Source organism: Lepidochelys kempii, chromosome 18, assembly GCF_965140265.1.
Source record: "Lepidochelys kempii isolate rLepKem1 chromosome 18, rLepKem1.hap2, whole genome shotgun sequence".
NCBI lineage: Eukaryota > Metazoa > Chordata > Testudines > Cheloniidae > Lepidochelys > Lepidochelys kempii.
In genome coordinates, this window is record NC_133273.1 from 7,697,925 (window position 1) to 7,725,525 (window position 27,601).

At 44.7% G+C, this 27,601-nt stretch overlaps 1 protein-coding gene across 1 annotated transcript; it reads left to right on the plus strand.

The window, feature by feature from the left end:
- Nucleotides 1-4,395: 4,395 nt before the first annotated feature.
- Nucleotides 4,396-26,500, plus strand: SZRD1 (SUZ RNA binding domain containing 1). Its single transcript, XM_073316299.1, has 4 exons — nucleotides 4,396-4,509; nucleotides 19,411-19,460; nucleotides 21,986-22,240; nucleotides 23,449-26,500. The coding sequence occupies exons 1-4, from the start codon at nucleotides 4,414-4,416 to the stop codon at nucleotides 23,549-23,551; spliced, it is 504 nt and encodes a 167-aa protein (XP_073172400.1). The 5' UTR covers nucleotides 4,396-4,413; the 3' UTR covers nucleotides 23,552-26,500.
- Nucleotides 26,501-27,601: the final 1,101 nt, after the last annotated feature.

The following is a 27,601-nucleotide window of genomic DNA, read 5'->3' on the forward strand; positions in this document are numbered from 1 at the left end:
CTGTTTTATGCAGTGTAGTTGAAGCGAGTCAGTCCCCAGGATATGAGAGAGATAAGGTGGGGGAGGTCACATCTTTTAACGCTGGTCCAATAAAAGACACGACCCCCCCACACCTTGTCTCTCTAAGGGTTACTACTAGCAAACAAATGCTAGGATTAGTAGAAGTCAAGGTTGCAGCAGGACATACTTCATCCACTCAAAACTTTCTGAATCAGAATCCTTTCCATGCCATCAATGTCACTTAGGCCACGAACAAGGCTCCACATGAGTACTGACCTTGCTGTGTTTCTATAAATTCCCTGTTTTCTGAGGATATGTTGTTAGCCCATCACTGAAATCCAATCTGGGCTGCTTTTCGTCTGTTTGCTGCCCTTTGACCTCTCTGGCATAGGGAGTCCTCCCAGGAATTCAAACGCCCGCTGGCATAGTCTGAGCGTCATTGGAACACAGAAGCCTGCCCATCGCATCAAGGGGTACTCCCCAGGGATTGGCCCAAAATCTTGAAAGAATGGAAGTGAGTGAAGAGGAAAGACTTGTGCCTTCGTGCCCACTTTCACTTTGGGTACAATGCTATCAATAGCATACTCCAGCACTCCATCAGGCTTTCCTGTCCGTCACCAACAGATACCCAAAAGCAACACATCCGCCAGCTCCCTTGTAACGATGCTGGTTCTGGTGGGACCCAACCGAGAGTGCCAATTCAGGACAAACAGCTAAAAGCAGGGTAGTTACAGCCCAAGGCTGGGGTTTTTCCACCCTAAGGCAAACCAAACCAGACAGACAGAGCAGACTTTGGTCTTACCCCACTGGCTAACCACAAGTCACACAAGCAATTCTCTTAGACATTCCAGTTTCTCAGTATCCCCACCAGTGCCACTCGTTATGGGGACAAATGGTTATGAAAACCGATACCCCAGTAAAAGAAAAAAAGGTTCTCTCGATCCCAAAGGACCAAGCACAGACCCAGGTCAATATACAAATCAGATCTTACCCACAAATCATGCTGTTGCCAATCCTTTAGAATCTAAAATCTAAAGGTTTATTCATACAAGGAAAAAGATACAGATGAGAGCTAAAATTGGTTAAATGGAATCAATTATATACAGGAATGGCAAAGTTCTTAGTTCAGGCTTGCAGAAGTGATGGAATAAACTGCAGGTTCAAATCCAGTCTCTGGAGAACACCCACAGCTGGGATGGGTCTTTCAGACCTTGGTTCAAAGCTTAGGTCCCTCCAGAGGTAAGAAGCAGGATTGAAGACCAGATGGAGGAGCTGCAGCAGCTTTTTATAGTCTCTTGCCATGTGGTCTCTCTTTCTTTGTCCCAAGGACAAGCTGCCCATCCCATGGCCTGGAAACACCTCAGAGTTCTGTCCATAGGCAGGTCTCTGCATGCCTTGCTGAGTCCCAAGGCCTGTCTGCCTTCTCTCAATGGGTCAGCTGTGTAGCTCATGGTCCTTCAAGCCAGCTAGGCTGAGCTGACACCAGCTTGTCTGGGGTGTCACCCAGAAGCATAGCACAAGTTTGAACTACAGACAGTATAGAGCCAATATTCATAACTTCAACTACAAAAATGATACACACATATAGACAGGATAATCAACAAACCATAACCTTGTCTTAGACACCTCATTTGGCCCCCTTTATATGATTTGGTGCCACTACAGGACGTTGGTTGCAACGATGATCTATACGGTCCCAGATTATGTCAATAACGTCACATCCCTGTAACACAAAACTTTAACAGTGACATCATATGCTTTTATATCCCTTCTATCAACCAATCAGCCCAGCTGATGCACTTAGGAAGCTATTGTGCTTTACCATTGCTGAAGTTTTGCCTGAGAGTGCAAACCAGGGAATTTAGGGAGGCAGATGGGAGTTTGGCCACCTCTGCTCCTACAAAATGCCTTGGCAACTTCAACAGCCCCAAGGAGCCAGAACTTTGGAGTTACATCTCACCAATCGCACCACCGCAACTCTTAGGACTATCCTGGGGCATTAGTTCAACATTAACATACAGGAAAGGCGCCCGCCATCTATTAAATTGTCAGTCCCATTTTGCAGCACCAAGGTGCTTCTTGGATGCCTCTTATGCAAGTATTGGCCGAGCCCAAACCTGCCTACGTTGTGAGAGCTGATGGGTACCACAGGATAGGGTGGTGCGACTACTGGCAAACCAAAGGTTTCTGTCATTCCCAGCGCTGGTAATACCTATATTAGAGAGTGAGACAAAGGAGGTCTTTGCAATATGTTGCTGTGCTCTCAAGAAAGCAGCAGCTGCTGGAGGCAGTATTCATATAAGAGCAATTTGTTGGCTAAGGTGTTAACCATCAACAGAGCTCTGGAGATAATCTGCTTCTGTGGACTTTACAATGGTCTCTGTGGGCTCCGTCCAAGTTTGTTCTTCTTGATTTCTACAGCAGGCAAGGTCACTGCACACTCCTTTGCCCCTTGAGCTAATGGCGTAACTGTTAGCAGAAGTAGGTTGTCATCCTCTATGGGGACCGGCACTAGAGGGAGATGGAACAATTTGCCAGTGAGTCTCACAGGAAGTTGCTGACAGCAGAGGAATGGTGAGACTCCAGCATCTTGGATTTCATTCTCGGCTCTAGAGAGGAGTGCACTCTGGTGGGCACAGACTCTTCTGCCCATTCCCCACAAGCTTGACCCCTTCTGCCACATCCCCTTCAACCTGTCCCTGTCCCAGTCCTGTCTCCTCCCGACCCCTAACTCCTGGTCCAGCCCCATTCTCTTCACCAAGCCAGTCCCAGTCTCCACTCCTCAGGCTTTTCATCCTATTCCCAGACCTCTTGCCTGGAAAGTCCTAGTCTTACACCCCATCCTCATCTCCCTCACACTGTTACGAATTACACCTGAGAGGACATGCACACAACTGCTGCGAACTATACCTTGTAGGACACGCACACAAATGCTACAAATTACACCTGGTAGGACACGCACACCAATGCTGCGAATTATACCTGATAGGTCAAGCACAGTTCAAATCTAGGCTGAGGCACAGAAACAAAGTCCACAACTGCAGAGTTCCCAAAAGACACTAAGTTTATTACTCTCGAGCGTGGTGCCCCCCTGCTAGCCAGGAGGGGACCCTGAATACAGATTATACAAAGGTTATATACTTTTTAGCAAAGCATGTTGCCCTCGTGCATCAGAAACCTTAGCCAATAAACAAACCCTTGTCTTATCTACCACCTATCCCTGCTTGGTGCATTCCTCCTGCTATACCAGTATGTTAATTACACAGCATGGTCCTAAAGCCATGCATCAGTAACCTTTTTTATCAGGATGGGAGGCCTCACATCAAGGCCAAGAGACAGGGAGTTAGAGACTGACAAAAACCAGATCCTGGGAGTCGAGGCAGGCTGGAGAAAAGGAGGAGGATTTTCAAAGGGATTCAGTATCTAAGGATCGCTCCTCCTGGTGTATGATGTGCTGGCATTTAAACTATGGTGGGCCCCAAACCAAAATGGAGTCACATGTGCTAACTTTTCCTTAACAACACCCAGCCCCCCACTATGCCCAGCTCCCAGCCCAGTCTCCTTCCCGAGCCATTACCAGTTGTTCACATCCTAAATTCCCTGTCTCCACTCTCCTTGCCCATCCTATCCCAGTTTCCCTGTGCCTGGCTCATTGTCCGATCTATCTCCCTCCCCTCACAGCCTGCTTTTCACCCACCACCCCCATCACCAAAGTCTCCATCCCCACTGGCTCCTTGGTCCATCTCTTTGCCCAGCCAGTCCCAGTTCTCCTCCTACTCCCCGGGTCCTTGTCAGATTTATCTCCCCTCCCGACATGGTGACAGGTGTGTTCATGGGGCTGGCTGCCTGTTGTTACTTTGGGGACAGGTGTGTTCAGGGGCCTGCTGCCTGTGGCTTGGGGGGGAAGGACAGGTGTGTTCAGGGGCTGGGGGGATGACGACAGGTGTGTTCATGGGCTGGGGGGATGACGACAGGTGTGTTCAGGGGCTGGGGGGATGACGACAGGTGTGTTCATGGGCCGGTTGCCTGTGGATGCGGGAGTTGGGGGGACAGGTGTGTTCATGGGCCAGGGGGTGTGTGACTGGGGACAGGTGTGTTCATGGGCCAGGGGGTGTGTGACTGGGGACAGGTGTGTTCATGGGCTAGGGGGTGTGTGACTGGGGACAGGTGTGTTCATCGCCCGGCTGCCCGTGGATGGGGAGTCGGGGGGGGGGGGCAGGTGTGTCCACGGGTTGGGGGCCGGGGGGACAGGTGTGTCCACGCCTCAACTCACTCAGCCAGGCGGCGGGCTGTGCAGTGCGCATGTCCGTGGGGCTGCAGGAGCGCGCACGTGCAGAAAGGGGGCCGAGGTCGGCTCACGGCGCGCATGTGCTGAGGCTGCGGCCGCGCCGATCGCTGGCGCGGGCAGGGCGCATGCGCGGGGGCGGGCTGGCCTGGCGGCGGCGGCGGAGACTTAAAATGGAAGATGAGGAGGTCGCTGAGAGCTGGGAGGAGGCGGCCGACAGCGGGGTGAGGAAGGGCCCCGGCTCGGGCCCAGCCGCGCGCGCGGGGGAGCGCGGGCGAGGCCGCGCGGCTTGGCCAGGGGGCCCCGCCTGGGTGGTCTCCGCCGGGCGGCAGCGAAGAGCCCGGGTCCCTGAGCGCCTGCTAGGCCTCTTAAAGGGACCGTGTCCCCATTCCTGCTGGGGCCTGTCTGCCCCGCCCTCATCGCCCCCGCCCGGCCCGGCGGGACAGGCAGCTGCTGGCCCGCGTGGGTCCACGGGGGCAGGATTGTGTCTCCGGCTGGCCGGGCCCCAGCTCTCCTTGGGGGGCTGGGTCGGGTCTGGGGCTTGGGGCTGGACTCGCACGTGCCTCTCACTGCGTTTAAACTCCATCGCTCCCCCCCAAGAAATGTGTCTGGATTATGTGGCGATGAATGGGGGCCTCTGGGCGAGATCTTCATCGCCGGCTGAATAATAGAGTTCTGGCTGTGGCTTAGAGTCAGGATTTCCTACCTCCAAAGGTAGCTTGAAACAAAGCAACCACAGGGAAGGTGCTGAAAGTTTTGCAGCTCACTCGCCCGCTCTCGTGAAAGATTCAAATGAAATCTCGCTTTAGAGAGACGCAGTGAGACTTGCAAAGTGTCGTGATGTTGGGTGGGCTCTGGCTCATCACCTGCTGCGGGTGATGTGGCTGGTAAGGTAATTGGTACTTGATTCTGTCAAACGTGCAACATTAAATTCACTAACTAAAGAGCTGGTATCTCTAACCAGAGGCTGACAAGAAGCATGATTCCTCTCTATACTTTTTTTTTTAAGACAAGAATGTGCCTGCTTTTAGTATTACCAAGTATTCCCTTTGTTTCACTTCAAATATCAATCACCCATTTTTGATCTTCAATAGCCAGATCAATAACTTACATATCTATTGTGTTTTTCATTCTGAAGAATCCCAAAGTTGTGTTACGTACAGCACCACTGAAATGCGGTCATCATTTGAGTGGTAGTGTAGGTGGGTAACCTGTATGGTGCACACAGCTGCATGGTGAGGGAAGGGGAATTAGTATTCTTGTGAGATGTGCCCTAGCATCTTCCCTTTTCAGAGAGTGGACAAGCTAAATAACAGTAAGCTTTTAAAGTGTGAGAAGATAGAATTTGGTCTTGGACAATGTCTCTCTACTTGTTTACACTTATTAATTCATTTCTCACTATCATTATTTGGGTAAAACTGTTTTTTTCTCTGTTAAAGGATGTTGGGTTACAATTTGTTTGAAAGCCATTAAGCTAAATAAGCCAGGAGTGGAGTGATAGTGTTTGCCAGTGAAACAATTATGCAGTCTGTCAATGCTGTGATCATCATTGCTATTAGAATTTGTCTAGAACATTGGTGTTAATTCCCCATCTCGTTAAAATGTTCCATGAAGGTACATAACTTGTCTGGAGGGCTGTTGATAATTCTGGCCAAGACCAATGACTTGAAGGAATGTAGGAATTCTAGGCTTCCACCCACTTTCCCTCTGTGTCCCCCCCCCAGTCTATACCCTTAGTAGTTGTTTCTAAACTTCTTTTACAGGAAAATCTCATCTCAAGTGGTGGTCCTCCTTAAAGTGTTTTCCCAGTGGGCCCAACAGGGGGAAACTGCTGTAATCCTCAGTGCAGTAGTATTCATACTGCTCAATGGAGAGCAGACTGACCACATGGTGCTAACTCCTCCATACTTGCAGCTGCTTCTACAGTTGTCCAGTCTCTTGATGCCTGTAACAGCAGTTGGAAGAAGGAGCAAACCTAGCTACCTCCTATAGAGGCTGCTGCTACATAGGAGAGGAAACAGGAGCTACCCTCAGATTGGAGATGCCAGCCACCAGTTGGAGACTCTAGGAGCTGACAGTGAGACCAGGGCCACCAGTGGTGGAGAGAGATCCCACAGGAAAAGAGGAACAGGATACATACAGGGAGTGGTGGGGGAGATGAGATGAGATGGTAAAAGCAGACAGTGTGACTCTTCACAAAGGATAAAACACTTGCCATTCTAAAGGCAGCTATAGGTAGACATGCTTACTCTTCATGTAAACTGTTGTAACTGCTATAAGGCTGTAAAATTTGAGAGCTGCCTTAGTGGAATCACTCTGCTACTAGAACCATGAGGGAACAGCTATGTGCAAGAGCCCATGAACTGACCTGATCATCTGTTGCTGATAGGTCATTGTTTCTCCTCTCTCTCTCCTTCACCGAAACTTTGTTCGGCGTAGAGCAACCCCAATGACTATGATATGTAGAGCTTACCCAGTGGAGCACAACTGCTTGTCAATTTCCATCTGGAGAAGCACTATGGGCAGGTGAAGCAAAACAGGTTAAGTACTTAACTGTAGGTAGTTCATATTCTACCATGGCATGTAAGACAGGAGTGGGTTTGGAAAAATGTGTAAGCCATTCTGTATATGGTATTCCTTTAAAAATGTATGCGTAAATATTAAAATATCTCAGTTGTTTAAATAGGAACTCCTGAGTAGTGTAGGCCTGAAATTTGGGCTTTTTTTTTTAAAAAACAAACCCTCTTTTTTTATTTAAAAAAAAAAACAACAACCCTGAAAAATAATAGAAATCTTTCTTTGTGGGTTTTAAGACTTCATATGAAAAGTTTCACTTGAATTTATACATGCCTCTACAGTATACTTAGTGCAACATTGCAGCATTGCTCTTAGTGCAGGAGAGCTAGATAGTTACACTGATTATTCTAGTCATTTGTGAAGATGAATATGGTGCAAAAAATAAACTGTGAAAAGTAAATGTCTTTTTAAACATATGATCAGTGTAAGGTATTAGTAACCAGCAAAAAAAAAAATAAAATAAACATGACTTTTAATAGTGTCCCTATGGACAATTTAATGAATACCTACCTGTTAATTATACCTTTACAAAAGATTGACTCATTAGTTGGTACTCTGTCAGTTGGGCAATATAGAACTTGTAGACTTATTTGCATATATATTTTATTTTTATCTCCAAAGTAATAATAAATGTGTGTGGGGAAAATGATGTATGAAGGATTTTTAAAGAATTGGGCTTTTGTATTCCCTTTTGCTGCAGCTTGTCCCGAAAGTTGTGTCTTGGCTGATACTCTTAAAATATCAGGAATATCTAGTCTGGTATTCCCTGGTTTTGCTGGAGGAATTCCTAGATGTCTGAAAACATGTACTGTGTGCTCTCACAGCTGAACTGAAAGAATGAGTTGGTGAAACTTCAAAAAGTTGTTTGTTGCCCAGGAGTCAGAGTTTCAAACACGCTGTCTGGAAATGGCCTTTCCCTCTCAATTCTTGTGACATCTTGTCATCAGAAGGTATGTCTGCACCGCAGTGTGTAGACCTACCCAAAGTAGCTTTAATCTTGGGCACCAACAGCAATGCAGCTGTAGCAGCGTCAGGCTAGCTGCCCTAATACAAGCCTGCCAGGGAGTCTGGGCACGTGCTCATGCTGCTATGGCTTCACTGGTATTGGTACCTTAGCTAGGTAGATTAAAGGTAGCTTGGGTGTGTCTACATGTGCTGCAATCATACTGCCAATGGCAGTGTAAATATACCCAGAGTTTTCCCGGGCAGACAAGACTTTAATTTCTTACGTCAAGGAAAACAGAAAAAAAACTTTTAGGCAAATCAGGCATAAATCCAACTCTTTTCTTTGCTGGTCACCTTTAAACTAATAAAAATCAAGAATTTGAAAATTAAAAGAGAGATCAATTTAAATCTCTATTCTGAATCTTGTTGCAAGTAACACCTAAGATGACTATAACAGAGCGACTAGAGTAAACACATGTTTTTCAGTTGGTTTACTTTGTGCATTTCTGTCTAAAGCCCCCATTCCTGTAGTATCTGAACAATCACAATGTTTAATGTAGTTATCCTCATAACACACCCAGGAGGTAGGGAAAATACTGCTTGTTCCCATCTTACAGATGAGGAAACTGAGCCATGGAAAGATGTAGTGACTTGTCCATGGTCTGTGGCAGAGCAGGGAATCAAATGCACATCTTCCCCCAAGTCCAAGCCTAGCATCCTAACCACTAACATAACTTAAGTGTCCTGTTTGTGAGAGTTCCTCTGTACAGCTATAGGGAGTAACATTTTTCAAAAGTAATTGTAAAATAACAAAAATTAGCTGAGGGCCTAAAGGTAGGTGTAGCACCTGGAACCATTTTTAATCTGTTTTTTGAATCTGAATAGACTTCAAGCTGGAGACTACTTCAAGGCTAGAATGTCCGCCTTATAAGTGTATGGGGAGTATGGAGAAAAGGGGTCATTTGGAGCCAATGGTATATCAGCCTGAGCTCTAATTTGCCTGCTTTATGTTGGTTTGATCAACTGTTCATCAATGGTATTTTGCAAATTATGCACTATATCAGTACCTCAAGACAGAAATAGGTTTGTATTGATACAGCGTTAGCTTGTTTTCACCCAGCCAGAAGTCTCCCAGAGTATACTGTTCGTTTACTAATCTGAGTGAAGGTAACTGCAGCTGTAAGTTGGGCCTGACTAATGGTTATTTATAAAATCCTGATGATCTCTTTGGCCGTCGTCTTTGAAGACCAGTACAGCAACAAATATGTTCCTCCAGCTTCAGAGTTCATGAGCCAAATACTCTGACAGATGCTGTATGGAATTTAACCTTTCATTTTTTACTCTTCAGTACAATGTTGGTGTTTAAAAGTACAGGGCAGAAGGAAAGCCTGCGTGTCTATAAAAATAATCCATGCATAACATTTAGTTAGGATACATGGTATACCAGACGTACAATTTAGCATCTTTTACTAGAACTCACCACTATTACTTGAACTTGGTAGGAAGGAAAAGCTGCCATTGCTTACAGGCTAGAAGGAGTTGGCGCGCCTGTGTTTCTGTTCATAAACAGAGATGTTAGTGACAATAGTATTCTTCACCACTTTCGCCGTTGATGTAATTCTGATCTTTATGTAAAACTGACTCTGTACTGAAAGCCAAATTCCAATTACTTGGTACAGACCTGCAGTGAAGCGACTGATTCCAATTTGTCCTTTTAAAAATAGCTGTTGAATCTTCATATAAAAGACAGAAACGTTGATGTAACCCTTTCGGTGCGTCTTACTACAGCCATTTCCAGTACGGCTGTGCTGCTCTTTCCCCAAGGTGTTACGTCACTGTTACCTGCAAAGAAACTGATAGTAACCTAAGGATAGTTTTTTGTTCTTTGGAAACTTGTTTCCATTCTCAAACTGTGGCTTCAAATTTAACAACTTAATAAGCCAACTTATTGGTAACATCTCTTATGGAAGCAGTGGGAGGGATAAATTCAGATTTGCTCAACCATCTCGTATCATAGTAGTACTGTTCAGCTGATGGTGCTGTGGCTTCTTCTTCCAAGGAGTAGTGCTAAAATATTAATTCTAATGGCTCTTTGTGGAAGCTTAAAACTGAGCCTGGTGTAGTTCAAAGTCTAAGTTTAAATTGACTTTGAACCCTGGCCACTTGGCTAGGATGCATCTTGCACCCTGGTGTGCTATGGGGAGCAGACAGTTTAGTTTTTCTAAATTCTTAGCAGCCAGGTGATATATAAGAGCGATTGAGCAGAGTAGTGATTGTACTTCTGATCTGCACTTTTATTGTCTGTGCATTTGCTGTGTATTCTACCTTTCACTCGTGGGTCTCATAGCACTGTGAAATGGGTTAGCAGAGGCATGTAAGTAGCAGTCAGAGCTCAAGTCTTCTGACTCCCAATTCCTTGCTTCAGCCACTAAATCACGCTGCCTCCCTATATTAATATGGAATTTACTTTAGGATCTTTCCCAGCCTGTTGCAGTAAACTCTAATTGACCTGAAATGTGATCAAAGCACAACAGCTAAGGGGAAATGTTATTTCAGAGTTATGGAGTCTGACCCTGTGACTGCTAATCAGCATTGTCCTCTTGTCATAAAAGAACTATCCATTGAATTCAGTGGAACACAATGGGATTTTAATGTGTGAACAAAGAATCATATAAATATGGCTTCAGGGTAAAGTTGAAGGCTGAGGATGTTGACGAGGTTTAAAATGTATGAGGTACAAGGATGAGTTTTGATTTCAAGGATTACAAAGGAATTTGTGAAATACTATTTAAAGGCTTTTATATCTCATCAAAATATTTAGCTGTTCTGAAGCCGCAGAACACAAGTTTGTAAGTCACTGCTTAGGATTTAATGTAGTCTTGCAGAACAACTGTGGTACTTGCTGTTTCCCAGTTGTCTAACTGCACAGGCTGCTGCTAAGAATTGGCTACCTTCAGAAAACCTAAGCCCCAGTGAAGCTGAAAATAGTCTTGACTGAGAACCTTGCACTGACTACAAACTACAGCCAGGATTTAATGGGAGTACCCTAGAAAATTGTTCCATTAATTAATGAAACATTTCTGAGAAGAGAAATTAATGGGGAAACAAACTAGACATATCTTAGAATTAGTTGTATCTAATGCCTTTTGTACTCAAGCATATCCCAAAGCACCTTATGAAGCAATGAGTTGGATATTAGTGGTTGAATGGCTGCATTATGCACTCGGCAATGGCTCATGCAACCTTGAACATTTTAAAACCTGTTCTCACTAAGTAAGGGAATTCTAGCCAGGTCCTCAGAGTTATCCCCCTACGCTTCATAAAATGCCGTAGGAGCTTTAACTGCATCCTTACAAATAAGTAGAAAGGACCTTGTTTAACATCACTGCTGAAGGATTCAACTCCTAAAGCCCAATCCCACTCAGTTTATTCACTCTCAAATGGGATTGCTCAAGTGAGTAAAGTGAGCAGGATTTAGGGGGGTTTTTTTGTGTTCAGTGGTAATTTGTACAAAGTACAGAAAGGGGCATGGCTGCTGTTCAGAATTATAACTTCCAAACATAACTTCTCTCCTTGGTGGCCATTACAGCCTGCTCCACCACACATTTTCTCTTGATTTTCCACAAAATAACTCCAATCTTGTGTTTTCAGTTCACTAGACTTCTTCCCTTACTGTTCCTTAAAGTGACAGAAAATGCTGTTCAAGCTTATTCTTAAAGAGCAACTTAAAAAAAAATTCTCTTTCAGAAAGTGAATCGTTTTATGAGAATATTGCCTGGATTTTTTCTGTTCCCTTGTTCATTCTCATCAAGGAAGAAATTGACTATGCAGGAGAAATAGTAGGACAGTAATACGCAATTCACAAAGTAAACTAACTGGAAAAAAAAAATAGATAACTGTTTACTTTCAGTTCCAGTAACCTTGGGCATTAACTTTGTTTTTTCAGACATAAATGAGACTCCTCTATTTGATGAAGCACTAATTTTAACATTAAAAAAAATTATAGCCTATGCAGGAGACATAGGAGAAATACCAGTACATCTGAAGTGTAAACATTGTCCATATATAGAAAAATCTTGAGAAATAAGGCAAATTATCACTATTTGCACATTTCCAGAAATTCTGCCACTGGGGAACTTCAGGGAATTTCCTTCACTCACTATTTTAGTCTCTTGGGAACAGGAGAACTAGGTGGGGACTCCACCTCAAATTTGGCTATTCGTGATACGCTAATTCTTGCTCTTCTCCCTTTCCACCACTTCCCCACAAATTGGAGAACCATGCCTACCTGGTGTGGCGTCTAGCTCTGTACTGAACTGTGGATGCAGACTCCAACCAAAAGATGTCTGGAATGTGCATCTCTGGGTTGCCTTGGAGATGGATGCCCTTCATCTACATGTTCTAATGCATGCTGCAGAACACTAGTCCTCTATTAATGGAATTCTCAATCAGGATAAGTGACTATAGACAGTGATTGTGGTAGGTTTGCCTTTTGTTCTTGGTGGATGCGACAGATTACTTTTCGTTAGGTCTTGATATTTATAGCATTTGTCTCTAATGCAGATGGATGGAGATTTTGATATTAAAGACCTACTTCATGATAAATATATAGCTTCTGTTAGCCCCCGTCCACAACAGGCTTTTAATATCAAAGGATAAGCAAAACACTGTGCTTTCTGTTGGATTCTCTTGAGTCTTAAAAAATGACTGAGATAAAAACAGCATATAGGAATTCTTTTACTAAATTTAGTAATCTATTCATAGATCCCTTTGCAGGGGAAAAAGGGGAATGTAAAATGGACTTTCTTAGCTATTGTTAATGTAAACCTGGTATATAGGGAATTGTGAAGAGGAGGTATCCTCCCATAACAGAATCCAATAATCTCAAAAGATAAACATAGCTCTCATGCAGTGTGACCAACCCAATTAATGAGTGTGTGCGCTGCATGATATTTTCTAATAGTAAGTCTGATTGTCTCTCCTGTAAGCTCGTGCCTTTCAGTTGCTGTAGTGCTTCTGGCACTCAAGAGTCATAAATCAGACCCTAATTTTAACATGTTATCTGCATAGCTCAGTGACACAGTGCAGCATGTGAGGATAGTAGCTGAAGTTGGTTGAGAATCAACTGACAAAAACAGGACTGCTGGGAGCCCCTAAAGTGATCTTGTTTCAGTTTCAAAGTGTTGAGACCAAAGTTTGTGAGGTGCATCAACTTTTCAAGCCCTAAATGCATGCAATGTTATGGACTGCTAGACGTGTGGAAGAGAGGTCACTAATATCCCACATTTTTTTGCTGACCCGTTAAGGGACACTGTCCAGTAAGGTGGCAACATAATTTGAATAGGTAACATTCTGCAAACTGTAACTTGACTTTTCTTACCATGAGTGCAAAATATAGCAACACCTAATAAAAAAACAATCTCAAATAGAGCTCAAGAGTGTGAGGTAACAATGTTTGTTTCAAGAGAAAATATATGATTAATACAGTATCTCTGCATAAATACACATGAATTACAAAATGTCTTGGTAAACCCCTTGGTGGGCGCTAGCCACGGGAGTTTTAAACATAATTGGAAGCTCTCAATTGTCTGTTGCTGTTCATAGTGGGTGTCTGACTGGCGTTAGAACCCCAACATGGGTGGCGGTCGGGATTATTTGGATCATGGGTGTAACAAGGAAACCTTCTTTGGGAGAGGGTGTGAGGGTGGTAACAGTAGGGAAAAGCTGATGCTGTGCTGCCATATCATGCTTTAGAAGTGGACCAGTGAGGAGTCCTGAAATTGACCAAGGAATTACACTGCAAGGAGTCATGAGAAGGAAAGAAATAGAACACAGTAATAGGAGGGATGGTGGGAGAGAGCAGCTCTATATAGGTTCTTCTACTGTGTTCAGTTCTGTTGTACTAAATCTTGATGTAATGAAAATATATGGTAGAACCACTTAAGCTGAGTACAACTGTATATAGTCCACTGACTATGACTTTTGGTAGGCTACAATGCCAGCTATTTGTGAGGACACTTTGGAATCCTATAGTCTATTTTGTTAAGACATTTGGCATATGATTTCTGTGACCAACCATTTCAAATCTGAGTTAGAGCAACTGCTATGCCTCCAAATCATAGGGGTTTGTTAAATGACTATACATGCCATGTTGACTAAACAAGACTAATCAGTTGCTGAAGATCCAGAGTACTCAGCTGGACCATAGATGTGTGTGCACCTTTCCTCCAATACACTCATTCCCTTTGCAGTGTCATCCTTCGTGGATTACCCCAGGCATTCTTAGTCTAAAAGGGCACCCTGACAAAACTGATAGATTATTTTGAAACGAAAAAATGGGGGTCTTGCCTGTCCAATGGGAAGATTGTTGAGATGTAGTATTGTTTCCTATTTCTCATGTGGTATCTTCCCCACACACAAAAATTGCTCCCACTTGGATTCATGTGACCAACTGACTGAGGACTTGGGTGGCACAAGAAGGATAAGATGGTGTGGGGTCGCTGCTGACATGGGCTATTAGGAAGAACTGCGTGGGCTGGATCTAGTATGTGACAGCAATATTGGATCATAGAATATCAGGGTTGGAAGGGACCCCAGGAGGTCATCTAGTCCAACCTCCTGCTCAAAGCAGGACCAATCCCCAATTTTTGCCCCCGATCCCTCAATGGCCCCCTCAGGGATTGAACTCTCAACCCTGGGTTTAGCATGCCAATGCTCAAACCACTGAGCTATCCCTCCCCCCATGTGTGATCACAAAGTGTTTGTGTAATTGGAATAGGGTGAAGATGGGAAGTATCTCCTCTTGGAAGAGTACCCAGTCGTTCTAATTACAATGATTTGTGGCATGACCAGGATATTCTTTCATCTCAACTCTGCTCTGATTGTGAGGCTGTTCTAGCCAAGGAAATGAGAGAAATTGTTAGGAGCAACTTACAGTTGTTAGTATGATTGTAATTAGGGGTTTGATCGGAAGAAAGTTAAGAGGGATTGTGATGTTAGGTTTGCCTACCTAGCAAGTTAGTATAGTGCAAGCCACATTGTGAACCTAGAGCACACTAGTTTAACATACGTTAATGTCCCATGCGGATGCTGCTACAGCTCACTAAAAGTTCCTTACTGAGCTTTGATGTACTCTGTTTCATAGCACACTAAGGAACTGCTAGTGCACTGTAGACGTGCACACAAGCAATGTTAGTGTGTGTGAAACTCATGTGCTCTAAGTTCACATTCTGGCTTGTGGTCCATTCACTCACCATGTAGACAAGCCCCTTGACTCTCATTCCAAGTGCATCCAAGGAAGTGATCTTTACATGTGCAGAAAAGAATCTGATGTGAAAACCATAATAATTTTACAAGAGAGGTGGCTTTTAACTCTTGAATTGACTTGACTGAAAGGGGAAGTTTCTGGCACTAGCTCTCTGAGGATGGTGATAGAGAAAGTAAAGGGTGGGGAGGGAGGGAATGAGAGTTTATGGAGGTGGGAGCCCTCCAGCATCACCAAAATGAGATTTCAGAATACTCTGAATGCTCTGCTATGAAAAATAAAATTTAATATGTGTGCCATGAAAACCGCCTGTGAGGTTCTAAAACGTGGCCCATAGCCCCCTCTTTGTGTGACTGCAGGGTACTGACAGCTGAACAGTCCCAGACTTTTATTACTGATTGATTTGGAAAAGCAATTTCTGCTCCATTATCTTTGGCCATTATCTTTGAAAACTCGTGGCGAACGGGGGAAGTCCCGGATGACTGGAAAAAGGCTAATGTAGTGCCAAACTTTAAAAAAGGGAAGAAGGAGGATCCTGGGAACTACAGGCCAATAAGCCTCACTTCAGTCCCCGGAAAAATCATGGAGCAGGTCCTCAAAGAATCAATCCTGAAGCACTTACATGAGAGGAAAGTGATCAGGAACAGTCAGCATGGATTCACCAAGGGAAGGTCATGCCTGACTAATCTAATCGCCTTCTATGATGAGATTACTGGTTCTGTGGATGAAGGGAAAGCAGTGGATGTATTGTTTCTTGACTTTAGCAAAGCTTTTGACACGGTCTCCCACAGTATTCTTGCCAGCAAGTTAAGGAAGTATGGGTTGGATGCATGCACTATAAGGTGGGTAGAAAGTTGGCTAGATTGTCGGACTCAACGGGTAGTGATCAATGGCTCCATGTCTAGTTGGCAGCCGGTATCAAGTGGAGTGCCCCAAGGGTCGGTCCTGGGGCCGGTTTTGTTGAATATCTTCATAAATGATCTAGAGGATGGTGTGGATTGCACTCTCAGCAAATTTGCGGATGATACTAAACAGGGAGGAGTGGTAGATACGCTGGAGGGCAGGGATAGGATACAGAGGGACCTAGACAAATTGGAGGATTGGGCCAAAAGAAATCTGATGAGGTTCAATAAGGATAAGTGCAGGGTCCTGCACTTAGGACGGAAGAACCCAATGCACAGCTACAGACTAGGGACCGAATGGCTAGGCAGCAGTTCTGCGGAAAAGGACCTAGGGGTGACAGTGGACGAGAAGCTGGATATGAGCCAGCAGTGTGCCCTTGTTGCCAAGAAGGCCAATGGCATTTTGGGATGTATAAGTAGGGGCATAGCGAGCAGATCGAGGGATGTGATCGTCCCCCTCTATTCGACATTGGTGAGGCCTCATCTGGAGTACTGTGTCCAGTTTTGGGCCCCACACTACAAGAAGGATGTGTATAAATTGGAGAGAGTCCAGCGAAGGGCAACAAAAATGATTAGGGGTCTGGAACACATGAGTTATGAGGAGAGGCTGAGGGAACTGGGATTGTTTAGTCTGCAGAAGAGAAGAATGAGGGGGGATTTGATAGCTGCTTTCAACTACCTGAGAGGTAGTTCCAGAGAGGATGGTTCTAGACTATTCTCAGTGGTGGAAGAGGACAGGACAAGGAGTAATGGTCTCAAGTTGCCGTGGGAGAGGTTTAGGTTGGATATTAGGAAAAACTTTTTCACTAGGAGGGTGGTGAAACACTGGAATGTGTTACCTAGGGAGGTGGTAGAATCTCCTTCCTTGGAAGTTTTTAAGGTCAGGCTTGACAAAGCCCTGGCTGGGATGATTTAATTGGGGATGGGTCCTGCTTTTGAGCAGGGGGTTGGACTAGATGACCTCCTGAGGTCCCTTCCAACCCTGATATTCTATGATTCCTGTCAAGGAAGCAAAACCCTCAAGCAAATAGTATGGCTTTGTTGTATTTTTTTAATCTCTCCCTGGAACATGTGCAAATTGGTTGAAGCCTTTAGACACCTGGCAAAATGCCAATGAATCTCTGCTGGTGCAAAGCAAAGGTGCCTCTATCTTAAGTTTTTGATATCTAGAGAGTGATCTTATTGGAGAATGGGACTCGTTTCTAAGATGTGATGTGATGCAGCTTAAAGACAGTACTTGTGTGAGAAAACACGGGTTAGTTTTTCTCTTATTTAAGATTGTGAAATGGTACTGGCTACTGTAAGTTGCCACTAGGTATAAATGCATCAGGCAAATATTTGATGTGTCATTTGGCAAGTAGAGATTTAGGAGCTGTAATGAGTGATGTTCCCCAAAACACAGGTGTTTTTGCCCCCCTCCTCCCCCCCAAGAGTCAGTACTCTGTAAAGGGTTCAGCCCAGTCATGCTCTCATGTCAGACATGTAAGAGAAACCAAAGTAGGCTTTCCAGCTCGACTCCTTGTAAAGCTTCATGTGCTTACAGTAAGCCCTTCGCTTTTTTTGTAGCTTCCAATTGTATTTCCATAGGGCTACTTTGAAACCTGTAACACCCTTTCTCTATGCTATCCTGCCAGGTATCTGTTCCCTATTGCTGGCTGCATGTTGAGTGTAACAAGGAGTCTAGTCTTCCATGTTCCCCAGAAGGGGATTATCAAATTCAGCTCCTGTTTAAAGGAGTTGTGGGACACGATTGGCTTGGATGTTTTGGACACAAGACTGATTTTGAAGCTTGGTCACTGTGTAGTGTTCAAAGTAACTGAAATAGCACTGTAAATTAAAAGCATGGAACTCTTAAGCTGGTTGAGATGCTGCTCTTTCCCCATCCTACTCCCAAATAACAGAGTTGTTAATGAGATGTTTGAGGAAGCATCCTTCCAGTTGTCTACTACCTGGGGTGAGGGTAGTTAAGCACTTGGCTTTCACAACGCTTTTTTTTTTTTAAATGCGCTTTTCTATAGCAGGAAATTAACCTCTTTTGGGCTTGTGCAGACATATAAGGCAGCTCCTTCACCTTGATTTGATCCTCAGATTCAGCACCAGCCAGTACAGGAGACTTCTAGCTGCCAGCCAAGATGGCTGCATCTCCACTTCCAGTTCCCAGCCAGTCTTTCTGTTCTTGCAGGTGGTCAGAAGTAGGCAGCTTCTGATATGCTTTATTTATGCATACACCCTCAACCGTCTGTGTAGCATTGCAACTTGATGCTAACTTTTCTGACAATATTGGGAGTCTTTATGACGTCGAAAGAGGCTGTAGGTGCCTAGAACTATGTCATTGTCATAGTCAAATGGCTTAACTTTGGTTTGGTTTTGCAATTGAAAAACCTACCAAACCATTCATTGCCCTTTTCCAGTTAAAATCAAAGTTTGCTCCACCCAGACCGCTGTGGCTTCTTGAACACACAACTCAGTGGAACATTATGAAGCTGCCATCTGGTAGTACTTTTACCAATTTCAGCATAGTCACTTGAGCTTTTGGCTACAGGTTTCTCAGGCTGGTGGCCCTAGAACCACACAACCAATAGTAAAACCATACTTGTATAGAACCAAGTAGGGTTGTCAGTGACTTAGCATTTGCATCCCTTCCCTGTTCTTAGTATAGTGGGGAATTGCTACGCAAACCACATGTAGCTGAATGGATGGCTGTAGGCCACATAGCTTCCAACCTGATAATGGCTCGTGATGGCAATGCAGACAGCCTCTCTCCTTAGGAGCAAGCTTTCACTATGGTTCTGGTTATGAGTTGAGTTCATATAATAGCTTTGTAAGCTAGCAAATGGGCGGAGGACAGCAAGCTGAGCCAGCGGTATACACTTCCTTGAGCCCTGCTAGTTACCACCTGCATGACTGAATCAAGGAGCAGCAGCTACCCCAGTGGTCTGTTCCAGTGTAACTGTACCAGAGACACTCAGGTATATTTTCCTTTTCCTCAATGGAGTGTATAATATGTGAAACTGTTTAATGTTACTCTGATTGTTAAACAGTCACATTTCACCCCAGAGGAAGCTTCAGTGGTCGCTTAAGTGCTTGGGGAATCCTTGGGATCAAAGGTGCTGTTCCGATGAGATGAACTGCCACTCTATCACCATGAAACTTTTTAAAAAGCCATTAGTATGGGTCCCAAACTATCTTTAATGCTTTGCTGTTCTCCTACTGCTAATACCAACGAATACAGGAAAATGTACATGACCCTTTCATATAAGGGTTTGGATTTTTTTTTTCAGATTGGTATCTTTCTGTGTGTGATTTGCAAGCAAGTAAGAGTATTGTTGTAATGGAAAAAGTGAGACTAAAGAAATTACAAGTGTCCTCAAGTAGAATCTGTAAATTCTCTATAAAAGGGGAGAGGTTTCACACTGTGTTTCTCATATCCCTTACAGGAAATAGATAGACGGTTGGAAAAGAAACTGAAGATTACACAAAAGGAAAGGTAATGGTGATCTGTTGGTCTGAAACACCCTTGTTCTAGGCTCCCCTGCCTGGAGTTGGACACTTGCAGGTTCAGAGAGTTGGCAAAGGAGGGTAAATTGCATTAGATACCCACTAAATTTGATGTAACTAACCTCCAATTTGAGCTAAGAAATGGGGAGCTTGTATTAAGTAATATGTCACTTTGTGGCACCTCTAATCCATAGCAGTGTAGCTGAAAGATCATTGGGGATAATTTGATCCCTGAAGTAGCGTATTCAAGAGCAGATATAGCCACGCCTATAGGGAAGCCATTTAAAAAACAAACAAAAAACCAAAACTGAAATAGAATGAAGAAATTGGTGAAAGCCAAGTAACCCCTTCATGTACCAACTCTTTTTTGACCTGCTGTGCTCTGTCAGTGAGACTTTTGTGCCTGTATTCTGGCTTGGGTGGGTTACATCATCCTGTGCTGCCACAAACCTATCACTACTGGTTCTGTGGATGAAGGGAAAGCAGTGGACGTATTGTTTCTTGACTTTAGCAAAGCTTTTGACACTGTCTCCCACAGTATTCTTGCCAGCAAGTTAAGGAAGTATGGGCTGGATGAATGCACTATAAGGTGGGTAGAAAGTTGGCTAGATTGTCGAGTTCAACAGGTTGTGATCAATGGCTCCATGTCTAGATGGCAGCCGGTATCAAGTGGAGTGCCCCAAGGTTCAGTCCTGGGGCTGGTTTTGTTCAATATCTTCATAAATGATCTGGAGGGTGGTGTGGATTGCACTCTCAGCAAATTTGCGGATGATACTAAACTAGGAGGAGTGGTAGATACGCTGGAGGGCAGGATACAGAGGGACCTAGACAAATTGGAGGATTGGGCCAAAAGAAATCTGAGGTTCAACAAGGATAAGTGCAGGGTCCTGCACTTAGGACGGAAGAATCCAATGCACCGCTACAGACTAGGGACCGAATGGCTAGGCAGCAGTTCTGCGGAAAAGGACCTAGGGGTGACAGTGGACGAGAAGCTGGATATGAGTCAACATATTGTTGCCAAGAAGGCCAATGGCATTTTGGGATGTATAAGTAGGGGCATAGCGAGCAGATCGGGGGATATGATCGTTCCCCTCTATTTGACATTGGTGAGGCCTCATCTGGAGTACTGTGTCCAGTTTTGGGCCCCACACTACAAGAAGGATGTGGAAAAATTGGAGAGAGTCCAGCAAAGGGCAACAAAAATTATTAGAGGTCTGGAACACATGAGTTATGAGGAGAGGCTGAGGGAACTGGGATTGTTTAGTCTGCAGAAGAGAAGAATGAGGGGGGATTTGATAGCTGCTTTCAACTACCTGAGAGGTGGTTCCAAAGAGGATGGTTCTAGACTATTCTCAGTGGTAGAAGATGACAGGACAAGGAGTAATGGTCTCAAGTTGCAGTGGGAGAGGTTTAGGTTGGATATTAGGAAAAACTTTTTCACTAGGAGGGTGGTGAAACACTGGAATGTGTTACCTAGGGAGGTGGTAGAATCTCCTTCCTTGGAAGTTTTTAAGGTCAGGCTTGACAAAGCCCTGGCTGGGATGATTTAATTGGGGATTGGTCCTGCTTTGAGCAGGGGGTTGGACTATATGGCCTCCTGAGGTCCCTTCCAACCCTGATATTCTGTGATTCTATGACTTGTCACTGTTCTCAGTGATGTGAATTGGGTTTCTATCTTCCTGCTTGCTCTACCTCCCCTTCCCACCTCTCTTTCTCCCCCACAAACCAAAAAAAAAAAAAAAAATCTAAACTTCTGATGAGTGTCAGTCTTTCGTTCAGTTTTCTGGTGGCTCAATAAGGGCAAATGCCTAAGCTAACAGAATTGTTTTGTTGTGATTTTAGGTGGGAGAGGGACTGTACCAAAAATCTGAAGTGGGGTTGTGGGGACATAATTCCAGAAAGGAAGGTGGGTGGAGCTGGAGAGAGAATATCAAATGCTGATGCATGCTGTAGGAAATCCTGAGATAACTTAAGTATATTTTCCTTCCTACATGTTCAAATGTAGGTGCTATGGGTTTTTTAGCACTCAGGAATGGGCCAGATGCCTCACAAAACTATAGAATACTTCCTGCCTCAAAGAATTTACAAGCTAACTTGGGACACCCCAACTCAGAAACTTTGGGCTTTTAATTTTTAAGATTGAAACTGGTAACAAAAAACTCTAATTCATCATCCCACCCAGTTGAAAGTGAGATTCTCTGGTCTGTGTCCTAGCACCCCTCCTTTTCTTCTTCCCCCCATCCCCCCTTTTCTTTTTTTTAAAGGAGAGGAACCAAAGCACCAGGTCTATCTTCTGCCCTTCCACACGTTTGACTTGAGTGGGCAAATCTCAAATAAGGATGCTCTCTACTACAGTATCTGAGTTGCAATTATAACAAGGTCTTTAATTGTTGCAAGACACCTCCTAGTCATGAAGACGGTATCCGTCTGGCAGGGCTCCCGCTCCCAGCAGTTAACGCTTTCTGTCAGTGGGATATAGATACTAATTAAATGTTTGTGTCTTTTCTTCAACAGCAGAAAATCAAAATCTCCTCCTAAAGTGCCGATTGTCATTCAGGACGACAGCCTTCCCTCAGGTCCTCCTCCACAGATCAGGATCTTAAAGAGGCCCACAACTAACGGTGTGCTTAGTAACCCCAACTCTGTGAGCAGACCAGCTTTTCCAGTAAAGTCTCTGGCACAGAGAGAAGCAGAATACGCAGAAGCCAGAAAACGAATTCTGGGCAGCGCAAGCCCAGAAGAGGAACAGGAGAAACCCATTCTAGACAGGTGAGAATGGCTGGGGCTTAATGGCAATTCTAGCCGCATCCCTGAACTAACCCCTGTAGGAAGTCCTTCAGCAAATGCCATCCTACAGATGATAGTCCTCCAGAGGGAAGAGGAGCCAGGCTGATACCTAATATGTTACATACCTAAAGCCCACGGAGAGGTGGGGGCATGCTGTTAGCAAATGTGACACGGTATAGCTCAAATGCATAGAAATGAAAGCAAATGCTTATTGGAAGCAAAGGTGTTTAGATACAGATTGTGGGCTTTTAAACACCTTCATCGAGGACAAAACCTTCTCTGACATAACCAGGGGACTAGGCAGCAGGAGCAGGTTGACTCTGCAAGGAAGGACTTGCCATGTTTCATACAAATGTCTTTAATAGTAAAACAAAAGGATTAGAAATAATTCTGCACAGATCAGTGTCTGTCTGTCTACACAGGGAGCATAACCTTTCAACAAAATGTGACTGTTTCCCCAAGCAAGGGGGCTACCGAGTTGAGAGTCTTGTCTGTGACTATCAAGCTGAGCTGGCTAGCCTCACTCAAATGGTGTGGAACAAGCTGAATTTACACACACACCCCCCACAGCCATGCTGCTTTATCACTGATTGGAGATTAGAAAGAGACAGACCAGTTGCTCCAGAGGCACTTTCCCACCCCATATTGCATGTTCTGCCCTGCCTTCTGATTGACATCTAATTGGCTCTGTAGTCCTTTCCCAGTGTATTCTCCAACTAAACATAACCTTGGAGGGGGGGATCAACTTAAACTGGAGTCCTGTTTGAACAGACCAGCAGCCACTCTTTCCAAAGACCAAAGGACTTCAGTTTAAAAAAAGAAAAGGTGTGCGTGGGGTGGGAAAAGGTGCATCACTGGAATGGCTTTCTGACAAAAGACAGAAATGATAAATGTTCCTAAAGAACATCAGTGAACAAAGGGGTTGGTAATAAAACCAGAGCAGGATGATTCCGCTCGGGTAGGGTAGGAACTTGGACTTTGAAGTTACCTGAGTTTTGGCTGCCGAAGAGCAGGGCTTGGGGAAATGGAGCACTAGTCAATTCTCAATTGCCTGTGAGATCCTGCAGAGTACAGCAGCACTTTCACCATGGCGGTGACTTTCCACTGATGGACTCTTCCCCGTCTTAGTTGGAATTGCATGGGGGAGGTAGACGTATTTCTTCTTTTTAAGACTGATTTCTTTCCTGCAGGCCAACAAGGATCTCCCAGCCAGAAGATTCCAGGCAGCCCAATAATGTGATACGGCAACCACTGGGTCCTGATGGTTCACAAGGTTTCAAACAACGCAGATAGATATGGGCAAGAGATCACGCTGTCAAAAGCAGGGTCAGCTGCCACGGGTTGCACTGCCGTGGTGGACAAATGGACTTGAGCAGAGGGAACTACCTGGTTTACTTGCACTGTGATCCCTTTGCTCTGCCCACTGTGACCTTGAACCCCATGCACTGTGACCCCCTGCTCCACCCACTGTGATTGGCACACCGACGAGGGCTGTCCCAAGTCACTGTAAAAGGAAGGGGGGTACGTTAAGGACTCTGAACAGGTGCAGAGTCGTGTGTGCCACTTCAGTTGAAGCTAGCGCCAGCAATAATGTTTATCATACTCATTAGCCTGGGATTTAAAAGAGGAATGGGAAGCCTCCCCACATGTGCATGTTGTCTCTCTCACTTCTGAGCGAGTTCTGTTTCAAAGAATCTTTGTTTTTTGTTTGTAAATCAGATCAACTTTAAACCAAGTGCATGGGAAGGGTTTTAACTGTTTAGTTTGTTTTAATTGAGAGAGGTAGTTGATAGTGTTCTAAAAAAGGAGTTTCTAGGAATTTCCACAATATAATGGCTAGGATTTGGCAAGCTTAGCTTCTCGTTCTGTATCTCCACTGCTGCCAAGCAAATGGAAGGGGACTTCCAGGTACCTGGGCTTTCTAATTGCCTTGGCCCCAGAAGCCAGTGGAGTCCAGTGGCCTAGTTCGCTTACTGCACCTGTCATAAGCTTGGCTAGTTTTCTGCTGGCTTGAGGAAAAACTTAGTAATACATTTCTTGTATTTGGGGAGAAGGGAATGTCGACAGATCCCATGGAGACACCTGCTGCTTCCAGCAGAGAAAGCAGGGTGAAGGAACAGGGCTCTGTTGCATCTAGGTTTACAAGCTAGGAATAGACTAGTTCAATACTGTACTGGTCCACTCCGGTTAGTGCATGGTAACGAGCCTGGCTCTGTGCAGCATGTGCTTGTTGGAAGGCTGACGTATGGCAGGAGGCTGGGCAACCACTGCTCCAGAGGTTTGAACCCTAAGTGGCTTGTGATGGACCGATGGCTTATGGTACAATTCCAGTGCTGTACTTGATGCATTTACTTCTAGAAATCATAGACATCGGGAACAAACCATGTTCAATAAAGTTTGGAAAAAAAATCCCTGTTTTCATGCATTGGTGGTAACAAATGGCTTTCTGCTAAGCTCTGTCCTCCAGCCCCCAAAAAAGAAAGGGGTCTGAGGAAGGGGTCCTGGCCATGGAAGAGAATTTTAAGGTACCACCAAATCAGCTGTTGCAAGCTGTCAAATATAGCTACTCCATTGCTTCTCCTGTGCCCTATACTATTGTGTTGCATTGTCTAACTGTATATTAGACAACAAGGAAGCTGATCAACTCTTAATATTAATTGTCTCAAGGGATTAGATGAACACTAAAGCTTCCTTCTGCTGGGGCAACAAGAATGTATCTTGTATGCTGGAAAGACTCCAGTAGTAGAGATGTCTCAGCATGTTGATAGGACCTGTTACTGTAGACAGCATGTGTGGCATAGAAACAGACTATCTTTCTGTGACAGCAGCCAGAGGCCAAGAAGGATTTAGATCATCCCTTCACCTAAAAGGACCGTGGGCTAGTCTGCTTCACTGTGTTTCCAGAAGCTGCCTTTCCACACAGTTGGTTTTTTGGAGGATGTATTCTGTACAGGTGCAATATGACATGGGCCACTGTTTGTGCTTAATAGGTTGAATATTGGGCACCTGAACCCATCTTCTTTTGCCTGAAAGGAAGCAGCTGTACAGAACCTCTGCCTAAAGTGAGTTGTATGGGAGATTCCCATACAGTAAACCAAGATGTGTACAGAAATACAGCAAACAACTGGTAAAATAAACTACCTGTGTACAAAAGATGAAATCTACTAGAACGTTGATCTTTTAACTGAATTTCTTTTCTGTCCTGCCCTCCTGCGATTCCCTAAATCAAGTGAGCCCTTGGAATGCTTGTTAAAGGATTATAATTTTTTTTTTACGCTGCTGTAATCAGAGAGGTGGGCACAGGTGTACAGATGTCCCATTAGGCCTGCAGTTGGGCTCAAGTCCTTGTGGTTTTATAAGACTGTAATCTGATGTTTACCTAACTTCCTCTCAGGTAGGGCTTGGAATGTGCTGCATGAGCACCTGTACAAGCCGCCAGCAGCTGCTTCACAGGAAACATCTTTCCCTCATGGCAGCAAGGAGAAACTGATGGGAAGAGTAGCTGGATGGGGGAGGGTAGAAGAGAAGAGGATGGGGAAAGACATTTGCGATAACTGTGTAGTCACCACGCCTTTCCTTAATCAATAATTAAAATAGCTATTACTTTGGCTGGCCAGCTGCTGGCAAAAGCCTCCTGATGTAGCTTCTGATATCTTGCCAATGTTAGGACAACAGTATCCCTTTTCTACCACCTGGTACCTGTATATCAGGGGTCTGACATCCTTGCTAGCTGCTCATAGGACAAAATCAGGTCCTCCAGCATCAACCTCACATAACTAATATAAGATTATGTGGGGGGAGCTAACCAGAGCACCCCTCTCCAGCTTATTCATCCTTATAGCGTGGTCAGTCAGGATGCTTCCAACCTGCGGGCGGGGGGGGGGCAACGTTCCTGGAGAAACCTGCCACTAGGCCCCCTCTTCCAGGTGGACAGTAGGTCAGTGATCCTGTCCAGAAATCAGTGTTGGGATAAGTCAAAGGCCCTGTTTACAGAGGGGCTAGAGCTCTTGTTCTAATACATGTTTATAGGGTTTTTTGTGTGTGTTCTTAGGGGCACTTTATGGTTATCTGTGTGTGTGTATGCGTGTGCACGCATGTGTGTGTATTCAGGTGGTAAGTGCAAAGCTGTGTGCATCTGCTACAGGACACACAGCTGTCTGTCTCCCCATGGAAGTGCTCCTAAGTATGCAGAAAAACATTTTATAAATTGTATTTTAAATAAATGTGTTAAACTTTTTAAAATGCCGTTTTATTTTTTCAAACTGTGTGTGCCCTCTTCCTGGAGCGCCCCAGGGCTAAATTGGGCTCTAGAAGCTGCCCCAGGAGTTTACAGTCTAAACTGGAGTGAGAACACATGCAAGAGGCACAACACCGGAAGGGGAGGACAAGGGGTTGTGAATAACTGTTGGCCAAGGGGAGTTTATTCCTGCTGAGAGTGGATTGAAACTACTTGACTCCTATATAGTCTCCTTGTTGGGGTTTCTATAATATGCTTTTAATGTACTGGGCAGGTCATTGAAACAGGGTCTCCTCCCATGTATGTGAAAACTACTTGAATTAAAAGGGGTGCTTTCTGAGGGCAGGGGTGGAGGGATGGTTCAGAGAGCTGTCTGCTCTAGGATGCTGGCTCTCCTACTAAGGAGGGGGAAGTAAGCAAGCACTAGAAACTAGCTACTGCTACCTTGCTTACCTAGACACTAATCCCAGCAAAGTAACTGGTAGCAATTGCCCCTGGGATGGTAAGTAACCATGGATGGTAGGCAGGATGGTTCATGCAGTTGTCATGGATCCTAGTCAGGCTCTCTTCCATAGTCTAGATCACATGAAAAGTCTGAGAGCCTTTGTAATGGGTTAAGCAGTCAAAAGTCCTAAGGCACCTTGTACTAAACAGAAACATATCTGTAGGATCCTGAACCCTCAAGTCACCTACACAACAAGCAGAGTGGCCTTCAATGGGTCCTTTACAATGTGTGATTTAGACAGCAGCATGGGTGGAAAGCTGCCTCTGTTCTGCAAAACACACTTCCCTTTTCTTTTGAGGTTCTCCTAAATCACAGAAACTAACAGTCTCTGTGTAAGTCCCAGGCTCTGGGGATGGTAGCGCAAACAGTCTTATGTGAGACTTAAGTGAACTGAACACTAGAAAGCATTATGTGCATATCCCTGAGTGGAGGGAGATGAGTTTTCCTCATATCACCGGACCTGGACCTCAGGCAGGAATGGTCAGTCACCATATATTCAGATATCCTACTACATCACATCCTCCAGCTTCACTGGTGCACTCAAGCTTAGGAACAGCATCAGCTCTTTTACAGCTTCGTGCCCTGTCTGTATACAGCGTGG

Coding starts and splice junctions, on each gene's coding strand:
- SZRD1 (XM_073316299.1), top strand. CDS start 4,414: ATGCGCGGGGGCGGGCTGGCCTGGCGGCGGCGGCGGAGACTTAAAATG. Junction 4,510..19,410: donor AGGAGGCGGCCGACAGCGGG/GTGAGGAAGGGC, acceptor TATCCCTTACAG/GAAATAGATAGACGGTTGGA. Junction 22,241..23,448: donor GAGAAACCCATTCTAGACAG/GTGAGAATGGCT, acceptor TCTTTCCTGCAG/GCCAACAAGGATCTCCCAGC.